The sequence below is a fragment of the Tachypleus tridentatus genome, chromosome 1 (genome assembly GCF_004210375.1).
Source record: "Tachypleus tridentatus isolate NWPU-2018 chromosome 1, ASM421037v1, whole genome shotgun sequence".
Taxonomy (NCBI): Eukaryota; Metazoa; Arthropoda; class Merostomata; order Xiphosura; family Limulidae; genus Tachypleus; species Tachypleus tridentatus.
In genome coordinates, this window is record NC_134825.1 from 100,301,362 (window position 1) to 100,325,550 (window position 24,189).

The 24,189-nt window shown below is 30.6% G+C and overlaps 1 protein-coding gene across 8 annotated transcripts in view; it reads left to right on the forward strand.

Moving 5' to 3' along the window:
• The window catches only part of LOC143256871 (N-acetylated-alpha-linked acidic dipeptidase 2-like), a 113,742-nt gene that overhangs the window by 61,422 nt on the left and 28,131 nt on the right, over positions 1 to 24,189 (forward strand). For 5 of the 8 annotated variants that reach the window (XR_013031592.1, XM_076514668.1, XM_076514716.1 and 2 more), the window contains 5 exons: positions 3,707 to 3,789; positions 6,044 to 6,107; positions 6,465 to 6,630; positions 16,588 to 16,681; positions 22,388 to 22,631. Coding sequence is in view for 7 of the 8 variants with exons in the window: in XM_076514668.1 (XP_076370783.1) it covers positions 3,707 to 3,789; positions 6,044 to 6,107; positions 6,465 to 6,630; positions 16,588 to 16,681; positions 22,388 to 22,631 (651 nt within the window). In the remaining variant the exon portion in view is untranslated. The remainder of the gene's footprint in view (positions 1 to 3,706; positions 3,790 to 6,043; positions 6,108 to 6,464; positions 6,631 to 16,587; positions 16,682 to 22,387; positions 22,632 to 24,189) is intronic. The other 3 variants (XM_076514690.1, XM_076514698.1, XM_076514707.1) reach the window with 2 other exon arrangements.

Here is a 24,189-nt window from a genome sequence, read left to right on the forward strand (position 1 = left end):
AAAGGGTTTATGTTCAACTGGGAAGTCAAGTTCAGCATTATTATTATTATTAAAATTCATATATCAAAATGATAACTGTTGTGTCAATATTGTTTTGGGTAGCTAGCATGTGATGGTATTTAAGCTCATACATACATTTAAGGGGTCATCTCATCAGTATATAAGCACAAAAGACAAAGAGATATGTTGTTATTTGGAAATTAGAAGGTAAACTCTTTATTATTTTATTTTATTCATTGGTGGTAATTACTGACTTCAAGTTTTATTATATTGCTCATTCAGATATTGTATTGTTGGGTACAACTATAATTGACAGCCAGGTATAAAGTACTACAGTATAGAACTTTTGAAAAAAATGAAATAAAACAACGAGAAATGTGAAATGGAAATAAATGTGCAACAAAGAATAAACATCTTTATTAACTCTTTCACGACAGGTCAAGAGTCGAGAGCCATGCCATCGCAATTGCGTTTTATGTTGCTCCAAATTTCATATTCTTTTTACCCCAGAAACAAGTTAGTTATTAAGCTTGATAAATTAAGATGAAATTCTATGATACTGATATAGTAATTTAAGATTTTTTGGTTATTCAAGTGTGTATATAAAACTCAAAAAATTTTGAAAGGCTTAACAACCTATGTCCATCAGCAACTGAGCTCAAAGGTCATAGTTAGAAGAGATAACTGTTTGCTTTACTTCTTTATTTATTGTTCTGTATCTTAAGAAAAATAAGTTTAATAACTTATAATTTTAATGATTAATATTAATAATCTATATACATTTATAATGTACAATAATTGAAATATGACAATATATTACAATATATATACAATATATATGAAAGTCAACTAAAATACAGCCAAGACAGGGTCACTTTGTCAAGACTAAAGGTTAGATTTATGTTATTGGATATGATAACATGAGTGCACATGCACCACATCAATAGTAGTTATGTAATGTTAGCCAGGTGTGACTGGGAAGTCAGTATAATAAAAAATAATAAATATATAACATTATGAAACCTAAACTACTTAGACTAGACATCTGTATTTTTGTGTTATAACTTGTAGTTATTCTCACATAAACAAAAGTATAATTTATATTTATTTCTGAATTTTTTATGATGGTTATGAGATTGGTCAAATTGGCAGATTTCATGTAGAAAATAAAAGACAAAATATAAAGTCTTACTGAAAATAAACATTTGAAATGTATTGAGGAGGTTCTAGAGATTACACAAACAATATTTGAGATTTTTGGGATGAAGAATAGTTTTTTTAATCATAACATGAAATTACTTCACACTCAAAGTAGTAATTAAACAGACTTGATATTTTCACAATCAGATCTTAAATAAAAATACTTCATAAAAAATCTAATTTTGTGTACAAAAAACTTGGAATCTTTACTCAAAGTCTGCCAAATTATGTATATAAACACATTGCATTAAAGTTATAGTATAAATAATTAACATATGCAAATGTGTATACTAACTCATGTATGTTATGCTGAGCCCCATTGTGAGAGGGTTAATGTATGTGCACAAGTGTTTGTGTTCTTCCTTCATCTGTAACAATAGTACAAGTATGTTTTGTTGGTCAGCTTCCAATTTTTGACTTAAATTCTAGCGGCTAGAGCTGCTAGAAAAAAAAAAGGGGAGGAGTTATGTCTGTAACACATTTTGAGGTCAGATTAAAGTCTTGTGTAGCACCCACAGTCAACAATTCAATAATCACACCAATTTGTACAAACCTTTGAACCTCTTCTTCACTTGAGTGTGGCATACACCTCAGAAGTGAGGTGATACAAAAACTTCATTAATGTTTCTGAATAGCTATTATGATACATAATTGCAAACTGAAGCAATGGATCAATCAGTTTTATAAATATCTACATCCTGTTTACAAGTGTAATAACTAAATGTAGATAATTTTGTTGAAAAAGTTTGAAAAATGCTTCCAACTTTGCACAGATAAATTTGCCAGTTTTCACTTTTTGTGCAAGTATATGACTATTATGGGGCTCGAATGACAACTTCAAAGGATAAGTTCTCCTTATTTTCCCATTGGCATGGCTGTGGTAACCTGTTTTGTTGTTTATTTTTTGTCTCATATGCTGATAGATATTTAAAAAACTTAAAACAAATACTGTAATTCTTATGTATTTAAGCTTTTGTTATATATTTATGAAATTTAAATTAAATATGAAATTCATAAGTTTAAGATATAGAAATTTCTTAAGTTTTGTTCATTAATTATAATTGTATGGGTGACTTCAGTTCATTTGTAAAAGTAAGAATGCATTTTTAGTAGTGATGCACAGTGTTATAGTGTGGTTTCCATTTCTTATTTATCAAGCCATGTGTTATTTATATATTAAAATTTGAAGTGAAGGTTTCCTAAGTTTAAATTGGTGTTAGATATTTTACTTTTAAAATATTTTATGTATTATTATTATAGTAACAATATTTTGATACAAAATAATTTATTTTTAGAAACTTTATAAACTGTTTTCTTGGATAAACTAATTTACAGGTAAAGATCTAAACAGTAATATATCAGGTTATCCCTAAGTAATGTTTGATTTTAGGTTTGGAAAAAGAGTAAGGATTTCATACGATTTTAATGTTATTTAATAGATAATGTATGTTCCATTATTATTAATTACTTCTTGCCAATGATTCACAAGCTTCTGAATGTTACTTCTATAAAATTCTTGAGGTTTGGAGGAAAAGAATGCAGAAAGGATAGTTTGACATCTTCATGTGTCCCAAGCTCTTTTCAATCAAAATAGTTCTGCAAACTTTGGAATAGATTATAATCAGATTGAGCAAGGTCTGGGGAATAAGGAGGATGTGGAAGTTTTTCCCAGTCTAACTCTTCAATCTTTGTAGATGTGATCTTAAAATTTTTATAATTTCTCCATTTTTCATCTCCAGTCACTAACAAAAAAAGTTGAGTTACATTCACGAGAGTGCAAAGAAGTGCAAATGTTCACTCATGCTCTAAGGTTGGCTTCTGTCAAATCATGGGGGATCCATTTTCCAAGTTTTGACACATTTCCAAGCTGTTGCAGATGTCGATGAACTTGTTGAACTGGTTGAATTAAGCTTCTGTGCTAGGTCTTCAATTTTACAGTGCAATCTTCATCAAGTGCAGCCAGCAGCAAGTCACCATTAAACTCAACAGGACGACCTGAACGTCGTGCATCACTTAAGCTGTAGTCACCTGATCTGAACTTCGACATATTCTTTCACTGAGAGATTCCGCACCATAAACACCTTGAATTTTTCATGTAGTTCTCACTCTTTAGACTCGTAAAGCATTATATGCCTAATGTGCTCTTCAGGCACATACATCTCCAAAGGGTTTATTTGATTTATAATCTGAAAAAGTGGAGTTGAGTTAGTTTCTTTTATTTGTTTGAACATTTTTGTACATGTCCTACTACATATTTTAGTCATTAAAGCCTGCTACAAAGACAGATGATAATGCACTTTCTGTATTAAATTTTTGGACATTACTTATGGGATGACCTGATAAAAACAATTTCATTTATAATTAGAGACACATAATTATTGTTTGCAATAAGTTGTTGTTATTATGCATTTTCACCAGCTTCAAAACTTATTTTGTTTCACACTTATCTTAAATCTTTGTTTGAAATACTTAATTTATCACTACCTTAATGAAATGAGTATTATAGGGTGGCAACCTGAGAGGACAATGGTGTTGGCTAGCTGGGATGCTGAGGAATTTGGAATTATTGGGTCAGAAGAATGGACACAAGTCAGTAGAAAGAGTGATCTAATTTATAATTATTTTGTGTGTAATGAGACATTGTTAAGTAATTTATCCAAAGTATATTGTAACTAAAATTATAATAATTTTCTGTTTAACAGTAAAAGTTGCTATGCAATTGTATCTATTTTTGAGATCCAATTGCATTATTCATTAATTTTTGGCACTATATACTACACTACTAGTAGTTAGAAGACAGAAAATACTTAAATATTGGCTAGAATTTGATTATATTATTGTTGATCCTTATATATTATATATATATAACTTAGCATTATACTTGATACATTTGAACGTTTCAAGGATTTGTCTACCATAATTAAACATCTTTCAAAGAAAAAGAAGAATTAAGATAATTTTAAAATATAAAATCAAAATGTTTTTACTTCAGGCTTTTAAAGTTTAATTTTTTTATATATTAATATCTGTTACTTCTTAAAATGTAATCAAATATCAGATTACAAAAGTGCTAAAATATGTTTATATTCTCACTCTTTGTGTTGGATAACTTATAACCTTATATTTCTTCTTACTTTTGTAGAAGCATGGTATGTTTTATAGAATTACCTTAAAAAAAATACAACTGAACTTTATGTGGTAATGTATCTCTATCAAATTAAGCAGTTTAATATATTAACACCTTGAATTAATGGCCCTGGTAATCATCAGTACATAATGTATGGGTTCGGCATGGCCAAGCGTGTTAAGGCGTGCGACTCGTAATCTGAGGGTCGCAGGTTCGCATCCCCGTCATGCCAAACATGCTTGCCCTTTTAGCTGTGGGGGCATTATAATGTGACTGTCAATTTCACTATTTTTTGGTATAAGAGTAGCCCAAGAGTTGGCAGTGGGTGGTGATGACTAGCTGCCTTCCCTCTAGTCTTACACTGCTAAATTAGGGAAGGCTAGCACAGGTAGCCCTCGAGTAGCTTTGTGTGAAATTCGAAAACAAACAAACAAACAAACAAACATAATGTATGGTGAAATGAACCATCATATTCATTGCTAACATATTTCTCAGGCTGATTGTTGAATTATTTTATTCACCTTTTCTATGAAATGTGCAGTTTAACTTCTTTATTAGGTATCAGATGTTTGTCCACTGAACATTCCTAAAAGATATTAAAGAATTAATAGAAGTGGATAACTCTGAGAGTTTATAAAATTCATTATTAATCCCATATTATCATTTGATCATACAAAAACTGTGATGTTTTGGTTCGAACTGTGAATAAGAGAAAAACTGCTAAACCAATTTCTCATATATATAACTTTACACAAGTTTAGGGTTTAATCTGTTGCTTTTAAAAGCCTAAGTGAAACTGCCAAAATGTTGTTTTGGCATTGTTAACAAGTCTAATTTTGCTCAGTGACATTGCTTTTGACCTTGTTATGTTAGTACTACCCAGAGTGAATAACAATTGCTTATTGATCAACCATGTCTGAAGTCTGTAAGTCACTGAATAATCTAAGACTATAAAAGTGATTAAATTAGAATATTGTATCATTTTATTTTCTTCTGCTCTGCAGGTTTCTGTTCTCTTACTAACATTTTTGGACAGCTACTCTTTCAAATTGAGTTAACTTCAACAACATTCACATTTCATGCAAACATTACATCTTCCAATCTTTTATTGGAGTAAAAATGATATTTCAGTCACCAGTATATATATGTTGATTACTTTATCACTGAAAACAGGCCTTTATAGATAAATCACTTAGTAAGAAAAGATAACAGACTTTCACGAAACTCTTAACACAAATGTAGGGAAGAGCTAATTTGCAATTTGTTTTGTTTTTTTTCCTAAGAAGTGAACCAATGAACACAAAAGTTGTTTTATTCAAAAGCTATATATTATTGTTGAAAGCCAGGTTTAGTGCATGCATTTAATCATTTGGTGGATATTGTGATGGCCAAAATAGCCACTAATTACTATATAATTTTAAGATTAATACTTTCTTTATATATGACTGTTTGTTAATGTTCTTCATGAAATGTTTTTAGCTTTTATTTTGTCCAGGAAACAAAAGCTATAACTAAAATTTTTGTATATCACACGAGTTCTCAACTTTGCTTAAAATTACTGTTAGTTTGTTTGATGTACTGAAGCTGTTATTGTGCATTTCTCATGAGATAAATTATTTCAAAGTTGTTTAAATAAAAAATAATATTTCCATAGCAGTGTATGATAGTAATATCAGTAAGTATTTTATTTTTCTGAGACTGAGAAAACTTTTCCAGGCTCATGATCAGGAGCTTTATAGCAGAGCTGTAGCTTACATCAATATTGATGCTGCTGTAACAGGTAACACATCTGTTTGTATCGTAGTATCTAACTGTGTTTTAGTGGCCTTGATATTATTAACTCTAAGGTAGTAAAATGCTTGTTTACACCAAATGCATCTTCAGTCTTAAAATGTAGATTTGTCATCAAGGATTTAGAGAAAGCTTTAGCTTGGCTTAAGATGCAACTTGTTTCATTAAATCTAAAATGTAGATTTGTGTTATCAAGGACTTAGGCAAAATTTTAGTTAAGCTGAAGATGTAGGCTTATATTATCAAAGATTTAGGTAAAGTAGTTGGTGAGCTTAAGATGCAGATTTTTGTTGTCAAAGTTTTAGACAACAAAAGTATGGATATTTCTGTGAATATTTTATGTTAGGAAACTATTCCATAGTAGCACTGGGTAGTCCACTGCTTCGTCAAGCATTAGTAGAAGCCACTTCTCTTGTTCCATGTCATGACCCAACTCATCCTGATATGTCAGCCTATGAGATGTGGAAACTTCGCCAGCCACAAGACAAGAATAAACCCCAGTCAGAGCCTGAGTATGTGTTGTAATAAATTTGAATAATTTATTTATATTTAACATGTTTGTGATGTGTTAAAGTATTCAATATAGACACATGATCAGGATATTAGATTAGGAAAAAAACTGAACAATATATGTAATTAATTTTCATGTAATTTCATTCTTTATAACTTATTCCAAGGTCATTGTGCTTAAGTCTATTGCAATTCAGGCTAAATATAGTAGAAACATAGTACTTAAATCATGAAGGAAGTGTGGGACTTTCAGTATGTTGCAATGTTTGATTGTTGAATCTTTATCGTATGTTAAAGATGACAAAATATAGAAGCTAAGGTTAAAGAGAACTTGGCTAATGTCAACCACAAGCTTGTCATTTGAATAATCATTGTTTGTTTTGTCCTTCAGATAATTATGAAAAGCTGTTCCAATGTAACTCCTGTAAAGTGACCTTCTATACCTTTTTTATCAATCTACTGATTTTTACTGCTTTCTTGTGCATTACTACTGTCTTTCTCTGTAAAAATGTCAAAAACTGATGACTTATAATTTCCATACTTTTTTAGTATTCTTATGCTTCCTGTTATATTTGTCATGTGGATAAGTTTTATGTTTGTAACCCAAAGTTTTGTTATGTGGTTTTTCTGTTACAATCCGAGGAGAATCTTAGCATTATGAAGAAACTCCCATTTAAAGAGGTGTATGCACTGTTTGTTCTAATGTAATAACTGGTCAAAATCTGTTTTCTATATTTAATAACTTTTTGTTAAATTATCTTCATTAAAATGAATAAATGAAAACCTATTTTTTAGTGTTAAATTATTCAGTAATTAGTTTGTATTATTAAATATTCTATTATGCTGGATATTGAAGTAAAATTTGTTTATTCTGAGACTATACCATACCTTTTCACACTGTTAAGCTATCTTCCCTACATATTTGCCTTAGAAATTTCATGTCACTAGTCTTGTGGCAAATCTTACTTAATCTCATACAATAATAATGTAACTTTCACTTCTGGATGATGATATAATAATATGACAAAACTCTTCAGTAATAGAAGGGAGCAAATATCCACACATACTATCTCCCTCTATCTATTTGCACTGTGAATCTTCACTCTTTTACTTAGCACTGTATTAACCAAATATGTTTAATTTTTTTTAATCTGTGATCAATTTCTTGAGAGTTAAATAAAAATAATTAATATAACTTTGGTCTTAATTTTTTTAGTCTTTGTTTCAACAACTTTAATTTTAATTATAAATTCTCAGAGGATGTTGATTTATACTTGGCCTTGAGTGTGTAACATTGTTTATGCTTACTTTGGTCTTATATTTTCTGTGGCTTTCGAAGGCTTGTTGACTGTCTGGATCATTTCATTGTTTAATATGTTGTGGACCACCACATGCTTAATTAGCCTTTTATTCCTGTTCTGTCAGCCAAATGTCATTCTTAACAGCCGGGAATCAGAGTCAAACTCACATTTCTTCACATTCAGTTTGTTGCCTTTCTCCTTCTCTTGCATCTCTTCTTCACCAATCCTAGAATACAGATATGGATGTTCTCCACATACTCATCTCCTCCACATTTTCTAATTGTTTTATCTCTAAATAGTATTGTAGCTTCTACAGATTGAAAGTTTTCCATCATCACTTGAGAAGAATATGTACTATTTCTTACTTCTCTTTCAGAGCAACTTTTGCCTTTTGAAGATCCTACAAGCCAGGATGATGGAAAGTGCTTACACTATCCACTTTGAGTCCATATATTCCCACTTAGAGATGGGGTGTTTCACAAGACCACTTAAGGTATCTTAGTGGTGTATATATATGTATATATATATAAAATATCTGACTTTTGTGAGTCAGACTATACCTATTCCCTCAGCTATATTGGAAAAAGTCAGTACCAGAGAATTTTCTGCATGCTTCTCTAGCTTGCACTTGCAGATTTATGCATCCAGCCATTGCGCTGTCAGGCTTCTCTCTGACAATTTCGTGGTTGCATCTTTTGTTTCCCATTGAGGAGACATTTAGTCTAGAGCCTTATAAATTTTGGATCTCCTTTCTTGGAACCACTCCTTTCATATCACTCGTAACTTGCCATGTTACGTAGATGATGATTACAGTGGCAGATCAGTTGTGTGAACCTGAACAGATTCTCCCTACAGAATATATGCTGCATCACAAGGTTCTTTTGGATTGGCTTTCATTTTGCAAATGTGAATGATGGGTTGGCCTTGCATTGAAACACCTGAGTACTGACAATTTGGTCTCCAGTACCTTATTTCTGAACTTTGACAATAGATGCATTTCTTTAGAATGGTACAGAATTACAATTTTTGGGCCATTCCTCCAATTCTTATGTTACCCAAGATACTAACTATGACATCTTCCAATGCATTGCCAGGTCCTGTTGATAGCACCAGATTAGCAGCTACACCATAATTTCTTCTTCTGCATTACTTTCAGAGGTATCCACCTTTCACTTTTTTGTAGGCCATCTCTGTAGAGGCAGCCATGATCTGACATGGTACACCCAGCTAACCAGAACCTCCAGCTTCAAGCGTAGAGGTTATGCAGTTTTTACAAAACATCTGAGTTTAATTTCTAGGGTACCATGCTTAGTCCTGCAATGTACATTTCTCAATGGAAATGACACATATATCAGCAACGGCATATTAAGAGGAAGTTGAACCCACTTTTCTCAGAAGTACCAACCATATCTCATTTTTGACCTGGCTCTTTTGGCAAGGGTTTTGCATCTTCCACAATTACCCTGTGTAAGGTAGCCTTATCAACTACTGTTCAGTATATCTCAACAAACCATTATTTGAGCTTACAGTACTTTCTGGATTCCTCAAGTTGCTCTAGGTGCTTTGTTTCAAATGACTGTTCCAATTACTAAACTGGTATATTAAAGTTACATTACATGCCCTTTTTATAACACTTGTTTGAGATCCAATTCTCATATGCCATGTATTATCTTTACCTGAATGTTTATTTCTTGTTGCTGCTGACCTTCAAACATGGTCAGTCAGGGTTGTTTACATTGTTTTTCCATAGACTGCTTTATCTTTCTAGCTATATACTCAGGTTGGTTTTTCTCATCCAAGGGGGATAAATCATTTTCACTGGTTTATCTTATCGCTAATTCTCACTTTTGTGACCAATGGAATTTGACTGTTGTCATCTTTGGTGATAGTTTTGAAATTTTTGTTGCATTTAGAGATACTAGACAATGACTTTTTATCCTTGGCTGTCTTTGAAGGTAAGAAATCTTCCTGAGAGTTACAATTAATCAAGTTTGTCAAATTTCTGTCCTAAACAGCCTGGTTGAATTGTTCACTAGAGGACATTGTGGGGACTAGTATTTGGACTTTTCCCAATATTTTTATCACAAATTATTTGCGTGATCTGGCAAATCTTCATCTGAGGATTTTTACCTATCCCCTTTAACTATACTGACCATTTCTACTACATTATACAGAGGCAAAAGTATTTTCACTGTTAACTTTCATGGCCCATTAACTCATTTTCACAGGATCACACTGTTTGGCAAGTGTTGTCCAGGAAGGTGTGCTTTTATCAAATCAGTTCAGCACTAGCAACCATTAATTCAATATATTTATTTGAGTTGCAACAGTTTCTGTAGAATTGCGATGTTCCATAAGATCACCTAGAAATTCACCAGGTTGTATGACTGTACTATACTGGACTGCCAATCATGTACTGTCATGAGTAAAGTATAAGGGAATCCTCCCTGTCATTGTCATTCATTGAGTTGGTTTGCTTTTAAAAAGTTAGGGAATTTGGTTCACCTTTTGCACCAATGTTTCTCAGGGCTCTTTCTTTATCATACATTATATCCTAGGTTCTACTAGTGGAGCTAGGGAGTCCTAACCATACACAGTTTCCAATTGCTGGAGTGGTGGACAGGGGCTTTTCCTTCAGAGTGTGAGAGTGAATTCCTACCTGGATCTGTGGATATCCCCCCCTCAGATTTTAGTAGGAGAAGTACCAGCTTACAGGAAAATCTTCTTGTAATTGTTTCAGACTTGATGCTCTGCTGTAAGGTTAGGTTGAGCATGGCCCTTCTTTTTATGTGTATTGGTTCAGTACATTGTTCATGGAAGAGGGTCCTTTGTTTCCTTGTAATTCCACATGCAGAGTGGTCCCCTCCTGGATCCTTAGTTCATGAAACAATTTGTTTCATGTTCTCCCCATAATCCATGGTCAAGTGAAACTTACCTTGCTCATACAGTTGGGAAAGAGAATGAATATTCATAGTTACAGACTGGATGTGTTTTGTTTTCTCAGGTTAAGTAAGGCACACATGATTCCATCATTTTAAGTCTGGGATTTTGCCTTTCATACTTCTTCAAACTGAAGAGAAGGTTTGTCCATTTCAGTATTGCTTACCTTTTCATTGTGATTATCATGGCTTGAATCATGTGCTCTATGGCTGTAGTTTGGATTGACTTATAAGTGTGTGTGTGTATAGACAGATAGATTGCCCTAGCCACCAACACTGGATATAAGGATCATGGCCCTATAACTCCAACCCCCCTTGGCTGTATGGTTGGAGCATGACCAGTGGTGATGACAAGTCATGTAAAATTTCACCCGCAGCTCATCATTTAAGTTCCAGATGAAGAGCATACCTGTTCTAAATGTAGTGTTGTTCCTCCATTAGGGTGCCAATCTTCTACTGACACACCAGTGATCTATGTAGATACCTCCTGTTTGAATAATGCTCTTGCCAGCCTCTTCAACTTATTAATATTGGATTCTAGCTATAACTATGATAGGGTGCATGTTTTGGAAGTTAACGTTTTCTGAAATCAAAAATATATTTTCAATAATACCAAGAGCTAGTGTTATAGACTGTGGTTGAAACAGTCTCAAAAAAGTGATAACATTATCTGAATGAGGTGCTCATGTAAAGTACCAGGTGCATCAGCATAAGTGAGAATGCCATGAGACAACTATTGCCTAGAGAAATTAAGTGCAGTATAAAAAACTTCAGCAAGCAAGAAAAAGTCAGACCAGAGCTTTGATGGGCAAAGGAAGGAAACCCTGACAGTTGAGTATTATTGAAGATGCATTTTTAATTTAAGAAACTGTCAACTTTTCTTACCTAAAAATGTATTTCTGATAAATAATTACATCTGTTCACACACTTCTAGCCATCTTTCCCACTTGCAGTGCACATTTACTTTCCTCATAAAGGAATGAAGATTGACAAGTGCAAATGCATAGAAGTAAGTATTGCACATGAAGATGTCACTTTCCTGTTGGTGTAAGGCTTTACTGCATAATTGTCATCATTAGTTGTACAATTCATGTGAGATTACATGAGAGTTGTCTAAAGGCTTTGTTGCATGCAAGCCTCTAAGGCAGACACACAGAGAAGCTAGCTTAACTGTGTGAAGAGATGTGAGTTCATTGCAAATACATTTTCAGGTAAGGAAAATCTTAACATTGAAATTCTGCCACTCATAAGCTTTTACAGAAACTTTAACTGTAATATTTATATAAATACACTAATGTTTGGCAGCTAGTAGAATCTACATATTATTATAAACAATATTCTGTATGTGCAAGAAATTTCCAGTAGTTAGATGATTTTCATGGTGTTCTCTGCAGCTTCAAAATTTTAAAGTTACTTGTGCACTTTTAACACACTCAATGATGAGTTCACACTTGCCACATTTCAAACTTTTAGTAAACATAATAATATTAACTCTTAACAATTTTTAAATCCAAAATATTTAGGCATTGATGTTTTGTTATTTTCTAATGTTTATTTGACATAAGTTGCAAAGAAAAAGGGATAAAACATTTTACACGGCTGTAAGAAGGCTCACCTATAAACAGCATGTTTGTTGATTTTTAAGTATTTTATATTCATCCCATAGCATTGATTTACAGTTGTTAAGAAACTATCACCTCTTAAAAACCACACTGATTCACACCTTGTTTTCTTATAAATTTCATTATCTTTTAGAAGTTCTGTTGGTAAAATCCTTTCTTATATCCTGCTTTATGATATCACATCAATTATTAATGAAAGACAACTTTGAAAATGGTATTGGCAATGTTTTAATATGATTGGATATATTATAAACTATTTGTGTTAATTATTTGTGGCTTCTTGAGAAATTCACTAATCTGGTCACCTGTAGAGGTGAGTAAAGGAATTATATGGCAAGATTTAAAACACCTTGAGCAAATCAGAGATTAGAGTTGTTTTATGTGGAATTGGATTTGTATGAGAACTACACAAATTATCTTGTATACATTGGTTAAGATTAGTTAAGTTTGAGGAGGACTGCAGACAACATGAGAATGTTCTCATGACTCAATTTCTTATTTATTGCAAAGTTTATTATGTTCAAACAATACACATCAGTAAAAGACATTGATAAATCTTCATTTTTGCAATATTATCTTATGATTTAGAGTCTAAAGTGTTGACTTGCCAACAGAAATAAGCTAATGAAATGAATATTAACCAACTTGAAAGTTATTGGATATATAAAATGGAACTTTCCAATAAATTTAAAAAATCAAGTTTCTAAAGATGAAAAAATGTATAGCTGGAAATTTCACAACATTCAAACGATAGAAACACTTTAATCAAATCATGTTCCTTTTTTAACACAGACACTAGTTACTGTTTTATATAGTAACTTTAATAGTAAGTTTCATTCAGTTTGGTTAGGTATTTGTTTCCTGTAAGAAGACAATATTAGAGATTATTAGTGCTGCTTTTCTGCTCCTGAAAAAGTTGATTATGTTCTATCTCTGTTAAAGACTTTCAAGTTACATATACATCTTTTTAACACTTTAAGAGTAGTGTTGATCCAATTTCTGTGAAGTTTTACATCCTAAATCTTTGAATTTATTATGTGTATCTTCCTGAAATTTGACAAATAATAGTCTTTTGAACACAAAAAGTCAGATAATTTGATAAAGTATTTTACTAAAATTTGTCTAAGAATACTTGAAACTTTTACTGAATCAGTCTGAGTAAGAAGTGTTCTTCATGCTGAGAATAAAAGTATTTTTCACTTTAGTTTCATATTTCATAACCTTATGAATAGAAATTCCTAAATGAGTAATAACTTTTGTTCTGTATATTTTTACACTAACTGTAGCAAAATCACCAATGTATACAGTGTAATGAAAAGTTAAAGAAAAATTAAAAAATATGAAATACAATGAATAATGTCATCTTTTCTTCTACTCTGACTGCAGTATTGATCATAAATATAGCCCAAATTAGTTTCAACTATTTACATTTTCATTTTAATTCAGTTATTTCACTGCTATCAATTATAGTTGTACCTAATAAAGTAGTAATTGCAGCATGAAAATGGATATATCACTGCAGGAGTCCATTAACTGATTCTTGTATAACTAAAGTAAGCATCCTGTGATTTTTAAGTGTTCTGTTACACAGAGTTGAGCTTTATGTTTTATTTTACTGAAATTTTTTTTTATTATTCTGAATTGAAAAGTTCATAATTTTCATGTTTTTATTATGTTTGTTAGAAAACAGAACAATGTATAAAAATATACCTAAAACACAAATATATAATACTGAGTGATTCTCGAGGCACTATGCACTCAAGTAAATATTCTTCCAAAAGTTTCATTAAATCTCGATGTTTGGATGACCAAAAAAGAATTCAGGTAGCTTTGAAATATGTGTTTTAGAATACAACATGTATATAGATTGTCTCAAAATTACTGTAATTTATTTGGCTTTCTAAGTAAGCTATAAATAGGTTAAAAATGTTCAGCTAGTTGTTCAGAGTAGTAACATATTGATTACATAGCTAAAGATTTTGGTCTAGTAGCTAAAGTGGCTGCCAAAACCAAATGAGTAGTAACTAGCCTTGTGTAGTGGAGGTTTTGCTTTTCCCATTGGTTTTAGACATATCCATCAGTCTTGTAAAGTTGATTAGTAATCAGTGTCAAAAGTCAGTAAAAGAGGAAGGGTTGCTCTGGTGGGTTTCACAAATGTAGTGATAGTAAATCAAGAAAGTTGAAGGTGTAAGTTTTAGTTCCTTGTTTGCAATTATATATACATTGTTTCTAAATTACTGGGAACTGCAGTAGCCCATATTTGAAATTAAGAAGTTAAAATTCAGGTTATACAAGTATTTGAATTACAGATTACATTTTCCTGTGAAGTTTATTAACATATATATATTTGTATACTTTTTACAGTATCAAAGGTTTAAAACTGTAGCCCGGACACTTCTAGATTATTTTTGCAGTTAATAAGTTAAAACTGCACCTTATAAACTTGTAAATTGTCTGTACAATATTCACAGGTTAAAAGTGTGTCCTAGAAATTTCCAAATTATTTCTACTGGATAAACAGATTAAAGCTGTATCTTAACAATACACAGACTATGTATACATATTTTGTAAACATGTTAAAACTTTAGTTTAAAGTTAACTTAATTCTACATTTTTAACAGATTAAAATGTAACTGAGAAACTTTTAGATTACTTCACCATTAAAAGGCTATAACTGTAGTTTAAAAACCCTTACACTTTATATATGTTACTAATGGTGTTTTACATAACTTAGAGATTTATTGTATCAAGCATAGGCATTCCAGAGATCACAGTAAAATATGATAAAAAGCTGAAGTTTAGTCTGTTTTTCAGTACATCACTTTGTCATTGAGTTGCACTGATTTCAAGATCTACACTATAACAATAGCCCTGGGCAAGGGCAAATTGAAAAACACATCTATTTTTTTTATACTGGTAAACTGTTTATTATGTGTATAGTCTTTTAGTTATCTTTTACTCACCATATTGGAACTTTATTTATACAGAATTTGAAAGCTGCTGACTCAATATAAACTGATAGAATAGCTATTTTAGATACTAAAAGTAAATTAGCTAATTTTTTTTCTCACAATAACATGCAGCAGCATCCATGTCTTAAGTGTGTAACACTTACAAATTGAAACTTGATTGTACATTGTGTTTAGACTAGTGAATGTAATGTGCAGTCCATTGATGTCAAGGATATAGAGATTTATAGAAGGCCTTGGTGAGAGGTACCAGAGAGTGGGAAGAGAGCTGAAAGTAAAGCCAAGTGAAGGAGTGTTTCAGTCAGAGAAAAGTTAGAAAACATTAAGTTAACTGATACACAAGTAAATAGCCTAATAGTTAGATTAACAATTTTTTGATATTTTAGGAGGGTAATTTGTCTCTTAGAGTCTGATGTAAAGCAACTGAACCTGCCTGTATGGACTTTGACAAAAGCAGACAAATCATTTGGAACTAGGCTTATATGCAAAATCAGATGCTTAGTGAAAGTAGGCCTGAATACAAAAAAAGCAGATTAGTATCAGTAATTTAAGATAAAAGTTGAGAAAAATAGTTCGCTTGTCAACTGAATCCTAAAGTAATTGAATTGGCCTGAATGGACTTCTGACAAGAAGAGAACTGTAAAGAATTTTTGTCTTTATGTCTAACTCATTTTGAATATATTATTTTAAAACAAGTGGAGTGCATGCTCTTCATTTAGCATCAAATTTATCACTAGTAAGTCACAGACACCTACTGTAGAAGAATCCTTAGTCCAACACAACCCACATTTATATACACACACACACACACACACACACACACACACATAGTTATAATATTATACTAAAACCAAGTTTATCTGACACTCTTTCTCAAACTGCTTTATCGTAATTAATTAATAAGGATGTATATATATAAATGAAAATTGGTAACTATTAAATAATCCTCAGATTTTATTTCTAGCATTTAAAAATAAGTATTGCTCATACTTCTATCAATATAATAGTAATCATTCAAATTAATTTGTATTTAAATCATTATACATACTTATAGTTTAAATTTCTATAACCCTTAGATGTTTGGTGTGTTCTGCCTCAGCTCCAAATAACTTTTACTTTGTCTAACAGAATCAAAATAGCTGGATCAGGCAGTGACTTTGTGAGTTTCTTAGCTGGAAGAGGAATATCATCTGTTCATCTGCAGTTTGTTGGAAAGAATATGGTAAATTAAATTTTAATTTTATCAACAAGTTATTATTAAGGTAACATGATTACTTGAATGTATAAAATATTCTTAATTGGTATAGTCTGAATACAGAGTTATAATGACATGTTTTTAAAGTAACTAGAGTATATGTAGTTTTCACTTTCTGTGATCATACTTTTGCATTGGTGGTAGCTTCAAATCTGGTATTGTATTTAAATTTTATATCTTGACTACAATTAGTTTTCTACCATGTCAGTGTAATCAAAGTTACCAGTGAATAGGAATTATATAAAAATTATTTTTCCTAAATAAATATAAAAAAAGTACATTTAAGTTTGAACTGTAAGGTTAAATGGCATGCTGATGTCTAAGAAGTGATATGGTTAGAACAATATATTTAAGAAAAAGAAATGTCCAGTGAGCATCACATTTTGTTACATTGTTTCAATATCAATAGGAACTGATAACATAAAATATTTTATGTGAAGAAATGTAGTTGTGACAATTCTAAACTGAATGATCAAAGTTTTCTTTTTGTGTCTGTGAATGTTGAACTTTTAAAGTATATTGAAATTATAATCAATCTTTAAATTGGCTATTTTAATTTAACTGGCACATAATCTATATTAAGTACATAATATTATATATTTTAACATTCTGATGATTTGATCACTAAATTACTACACTTTTAATAAGCATATACATCTGATTTCAATCTTTCAAATTGGCTGGTGGTGATGAGGTTACATAATTGGTAATTAATGCAATTTTGTAACTTTAGATGAATTTTCTCGTGAGTTGCATTGTATTTACATTTCCTGTTATGTGTAAGTGTTGACTGGACTTTAACATTAAAATTGAATATTAACTTAACCCTATCAGGATGAGCACCTATATTTTATGGAACCTTGTAAACAATATGTATTCATGGTGGTGGTAAACATTGTAACTCTGAAAGCAGTTTTCATATATTCACCAAATTTGACAAGCTTTCAATAAATTTTAAAAAGTCTTCTAAATATAAGGTCAGAATTTCCAGTTAAGTATTTTACTAAAACTTTCTCTTTAACTATAAGGTGTGTTAGTGTTGACTGCTCTGAATGCAAAGTGATTTTCATATTAAGATTAAGAATACTTTTCTTAACTTGAAAATTTTCAAGGTTTGTTTGCATAATCCTTAAATTCTATTAAATAAATATCTAGTGTTGTTTCAGAAGTCTTTATATTTTATCTGTTACTTTCTGTACTCTAAACGTATGATGTCAGTTAAGTTGACTAAACTCCTATTTCCTCCTAAAAAACAAAGTAAACCTAACACACCCTTTTTTTTTCTTTCTAGAATGACTCAAATAGTAACATTGAACTTGATTTGTTTATCTTAAATATCAGAACATTATATCTGTTTATATATACATTTTGTTTTATTGCTCTTTGAATTACATTTAAACTAATATTACTGCTATAAAATTTGAAATTACTTGGTGGATGTACAACTCTCATTATCATATCAAATTACCTAACACGAAGGCTACTTGTGAGATGTTTGTGAATTTACTTTGTGAAAAAATTTATTATTATACATTATTGGATGTAATATAACTTAAAAAAATTCTAATTTTAGTTACTTTTATTTTTCTTGTGTATTCTTTATTTATTATAAGAAATAAAATACCTGGGTTGTCATCTTTTTGCTTTCAACTGTCAATGACACTTTATTTATACTAATGGTACTGCTGCACTAAAAGTACTTATTTAAATAATATAATACTTTAAAGAACACAGAATAATAACATACCAAAAGCAGGCTATGCCCCATAACTATCACAGTTATTATGGCTTTCTAACTATTCAACATGAGTTATTAGGAATTCATCAGTGTCTTTCCTGAAGGAATCAAGTTTGAGTTGAAAGTGAAACTGACAATTATCTGTGTAGAAGACTACATAATATAAAATGTCATTTAATAGATTAACCTTTGACTTTCTATTCATTATAAATAATATAATATTAAACACACACAAATATCGATAGTAAAGTAGCTTAATTATATTTTAAATGCAATTGTGAAGGGTTATGACGTGTTCACTTTGACATACCTTATGTGAAAGGGTTAATACATCTTGTGAACACTACAATTTAAGTTTTCATTTAATTTGCTTATTTTTAATCATGACAATATATAGGTTTTGCATGTTTTTAGAAAAAAATAATACTGATAGAGTTAAGTAAACAAAATCAAAAGGAAGGACTGTGTTTAAAAACAGCAAATTCAAACCTCTGATTAATTATATTAGTTTGTTGTAACCAAAAACAAGCTAAAACAAAAACAAAATGCTGCACTTATTGAAAGGATCCTTGGGCACAAGCTATAATGTGGGATATAAAATGTACCCTATGTTTTGGAGGTGACTGTTGAAGTAAACAAAATCCTGAAGAGATCAGTTATACTGTCAAATTACTGCACTTGAACTAAATTGTAGCTAAAAGGTTATAATTTTCCTAATTACAAACTGTCCATTGGGCAGGGTGACTGAATATTGCAAATTTGGACCTTTTATTGTGAACACTTAATCCTCTCCAGGTCAAAAACAACACAAATGATTTGAACAGCTCCTTCTTTAGAGTGGTATTTCGTTATTTTTATTTATTTTATTTTTTTTACCAGGGTTTCTTATATCTCACTAATGTTAGAAAGTAAGGTATCTTTTGAAGATTCTGTTGTTATTATAAAAACTATTGTATCTTATGTAGATTTTGTAATTACTATAAGGAAAGATATTGTTTACATTATTTGAAATAACATATGAAGTGATACTTCATGTTGTTGTTTTAATGATCTAATGTAATGTGTGTTAAATATCCATATGCATACAAATGTGTGTGTAATAAGTGTTGTTCATATATATGAGTGATCCAACTAAATAAAAACATTAATTGCTTACCAAACTAGAGGTGTTTCCTCTCATATTTAGACTTGGTTTTAGAACTTGATGAAAAAGCTATTGCTGAGTTGTATACTCACTTACTCTGTACTAAAATGTAGTAAAGAAACCATAATTGTATGAGTGAAGGAGTTAATGCTAAAATTTATTTGAAGGCTAATATTAAGATATATTACTGATGTATGACTATGTGAAGTGCTTGAAATATAGTTTATATGTGATACAAAGTTTTCTTCTTTCTAAAAAGGCTTAGAGAGTTGTAATTTAGTTAATTGTTTAATTTGTAGTTTACTTTGGCAAAGTTATAATTATAAAGTCCTTTAATTCTGACATTGTTAGTTGCTTGTGATTCTTAGAATTTATTGGATACATGGTTCTTCATAGCATAAAAAGCAATGTAAACAATATTGTCATTAATATTTTAATTAGATATGTTAATTACTGCTTATGTCAACTAAGTATTGTACTTAGAAAATTGTTGGTTGCATTTAATTTTTTGGACATTTCTTTACACTGTGTGTGATTTAATAGGCAAAACCTATAAAAATTTTTAATGTGATGTAATATGTGAATCTATTTATTGTTTGAAAAAAAACAGTTGAAGTAGCATTAATAGATCTCATTTCCATTGTATTTCATTATTATGTCTTTCAGAGATAGAATTACTGTGATTGTAATTGTACTGTATGCCAGCAAATGTTTATTAAATCATCAGTTATGTTGATTATGAAAATTTTGAAAGTGCAACTTTGGGACTGAATGAACAAGTAATTAAAAAAAAATTGAATAGATAATTTTATTGTTAATTTTCCAAGTTTTTGTTTGTGAACTTTCAAATCAGTGTAATAATAGATTAAGATTTAAAAATAAGATAAAATACATTTTAAATTGCATGATCTGCCTGCTGGAAGATACTATACATATAAATTAACTTGAAGAATAGAGCATTGAATAAATCACACAAAAAGCATGTACCTCATTTGCACACATTTCCTAATGCTATTTTTGTAATAAACTTAAAAGAACCATGTTGCTAAATTTTTTTACTGATTGGAATTAAATTATCATTTTAAGGTCTACTTCATGGGACACTGGTCTTATGATCAAAATTACTTAGTTGCAGCATACAAGTGTTGATTCAGTTCTAGCTAATCATTATAAGTCCATTACCTGGTTTTATCATTAATATTATTACTGTTTATCTTCTCAGCTGTGGTAATTAATCTCATTAATTTGCACCACTGAAGAATCATTGGTGTTTGTATTGTATATGTAATTTAGTTTCATTTACATTATTAGCATATTTGTGCTCAGGAGATAAGATTTCCATAAAATAAATTACAAGTAAAATAAAATATAATACAATCAACAACATTTTGAAATATTTGTATAGAACTTTTCTAAGTTTGGACTAGACCGTGAGCCAGTTTAACCTTTAGATGTTTGTTGGTCAAAGATACTATCAACTGTTTCACAATATAGTTGCATTTCATTTTAATTTTAGGGTTGTGTGTGACTACAGAACATTATGTTGGGCTGTTAATTCAAGTGTCTATTGTTAATCTTCTCCTATTATCTTAAAAAAATAAAGTGTTTCTCAATTTAGGATGTGTGTGTATGTTATTAGAGTGATGGTCAAATTCAACTGAACAGTTATGAATTTTTCAAGAGTAGACAGTTAATTCTGTTGACTAGCTGTCTTACCTCTAATGGCTGTTAGCCCTTGTGGAGCTTTTCATAGCATCCTGAGTGTAAGGTTGTATCACTGTTGTCACACAAAATAGGAGTTTCTCCAATTTTAAGTATTCCAGTAGTTTCACATTCAGTTTAACAGTTTCATTTATTTAAACATAACATTGACTTTAAAAATAGTAGCTTCACTCATTTGACCTAGTCTTTGTTTCAACCATCCTTTTGTGTTTTTTTTCATTTTCACACCAAGTCTTGTCAGTCAGTGACAAATATTTATACATGTTAACAAAAATACTAGATCTGTGAGTTTCTCATTGATTAAGTAACTGTGTGTCATGAATCTTTGAACATCACAACTTCTAAATTGTTTATATTACTGACTATATGATAGACAGTTAAACAAATACATTATCCATTGGTTACATATACATGTATGTGTGTGTATTATAATAACTTTACAATTTTATTAAGTTTACTCATAAATAAATAAATTGCAAGGTTTAGCATCTCACTAAAAAAAGCAGTTAATTATTAAAGTCATGATTGGCTTTATCAATTAAATGTATTTTTAGTGCAGTATAGGAAGAATGTTTTGCTTGAATAAAGTTGTGTACAAATAGACAAGAAAGAGAGATTCCATTTTATTGTGGTGCTAGTGGGTGTAAACATTTCTGTTTATATTAGTAATAGAGTGACATTATTTCTCTAGTTCTTATTAGCTAAGCAAAAAGTAACCAGTTTTCTACCACTGTATTTTAAATATTTGAACCCACTTTTAATATCTATGTGACTACCACCCATTTAATTTAGTTTTGCACTTATATAGTAAGAGGGTAAAATATTTTAAGTGCTACTGATAGGTAATGTTACTTTGTAGGCTTGTATTTTTCATATGCTTTATATTTTAATTATTTATTATTGCATTTTTCTAATATCATTTAAATTCATTAACTACTAAGCTATGTTAAATTGTTCTATTACCTGTAATAATTATTCATCAAGCTTGTATGATTTTTTTATTATTAATAACTTGTTGAAAGTTCACAAGACGAATTGTGTTTGAACCTAAACAGTAATAATTTTATAGATCACAGACTACCCTCTCTATCACACGGAATATGATGTTTTTGATGCCATGGCCAACTACACTGATCACAACTTTGAGTCAGCTAAAACTATAGCTCGAATAGTAGGAACTTTGGCCTTGAAGCTGACTGACTCACTGGAGCTTCCATTAAGAGCTAACCATTACGCAGAACACATTGAACGACACTTAAAACCTTTCCTTGCTCATTATAGAAATGTTTTAAATGACTTCAAGATTGATTTAGGTAAGAAACAAACTTTAGCTTCTTTATGGAATTAAAATTTTAAAATATATGCATATTTCATCTAAGGTTTATGAAATTGAAGAATGGTAGAAATATTTAAGCCACTTTACATAAAGTTGTCCCAGTTTATTCACTTTGTGTAGCAGCCAAAAAAAGCATCCTGTGTGTTGTTAGCAGGAGTGATAGTTTAGCAATTTTCCATCTTCTTTATCTCAATCTGTGATAATCCAAACTATTGCATATTTTCATAGGTATACTTTATTGAAATTTTATTTTACTTACCAATTTTCAGGACAATCCATTAAGAAATGCTTGAGATTACATCACAAATTTTGATTTTCTTCCTTTTTTTTTCACACCAAAAATACATAAACTTTCATGAATTTTTTTTTCAAACTTGAAGCACTGATGGATCTTTAGGTCCTAGAATTAGGTGTGAAACTTGGTCTATGTGTACAAAGTTATCCAACAAGAACTGCTCAATTTGACCAAATGTTTTTTGACATGTCTGAGCAAAAAGTCGTATGAGCTGTCAGTCTAAACTTTTTGGCTCAGCGTGGCCAGGTGGTTGAGGCATTTAACTCGAAGTGCGAGAGTTGCATATTCAAATCCCTGTTACACTAAACATGCTCACAGTTTCAGCCTTGGGGGGCATTATAATGTTATGTTCAATCCCACTCTTTGTTGGTAAATGAGTAGCTCAAGAGTTGTGGGTGGGTGGTGATGACTAGCTGCCTTCCCTCTAGTCTTATACTGCTAAATCAGGTATGGCTAATGCAAATAGCCCCTTTGCAGCTTTGCATAAAATTAAAAAAAAACAACCTAAACTTTTTACTACAGCTTTAACTAAGAGAAAAGTGGACAGTGTTTGTCATTCTGATTTAAAGTGATTGATTCAGAGTAACAAAACTAAAAAGTGAAAGGATACATAGGTACATAAATATTGGTTAGGTCAAGCAAACTAATTAACAGTTTCCATCTCAGATTTTAAAAATAATCATATGAGTGGACAGTTATTATTGATTATTCATTACCAACTTTTCAGCACACATTTACTATATTTTATGAAAATACCCTAATTAGAGATAGTGTAGCATCACATATTAATTATAAGCAATTAGCATTAATAGTGATGTTTGATATTGCTGTACCAATTGCATGGGAGTTATGACAAGACATTGTTAATCTAAATTCCATGGCATTAATATACAGGATGTTATTAACACTGTTTTGGAGATGAAAAAATACCACCATATATTTTTAAAAAGCTGATTACTGCTGTGAGATAAAGATATATTCTGAATAATAGGGTTATGATCATAAAACTAATGTTGGTTACTATTGAGTGTCACTTTATTACATGTTGTTGCTTGTTGGTGTGTATTGATGAAAAGTCATGGTGTTTAATTAAAAACATCTTAAGTATGAAAAAAGGATTCAATGTGTGACTAAAAGGAATGAAGTTAAAATTTGCAGCTAAGATGATAGCTACAATTACAGCAGTGATATTAAATTTGTAGCAAATATTCATTCATTCGCTGAATTAGTTAGGCTGCAT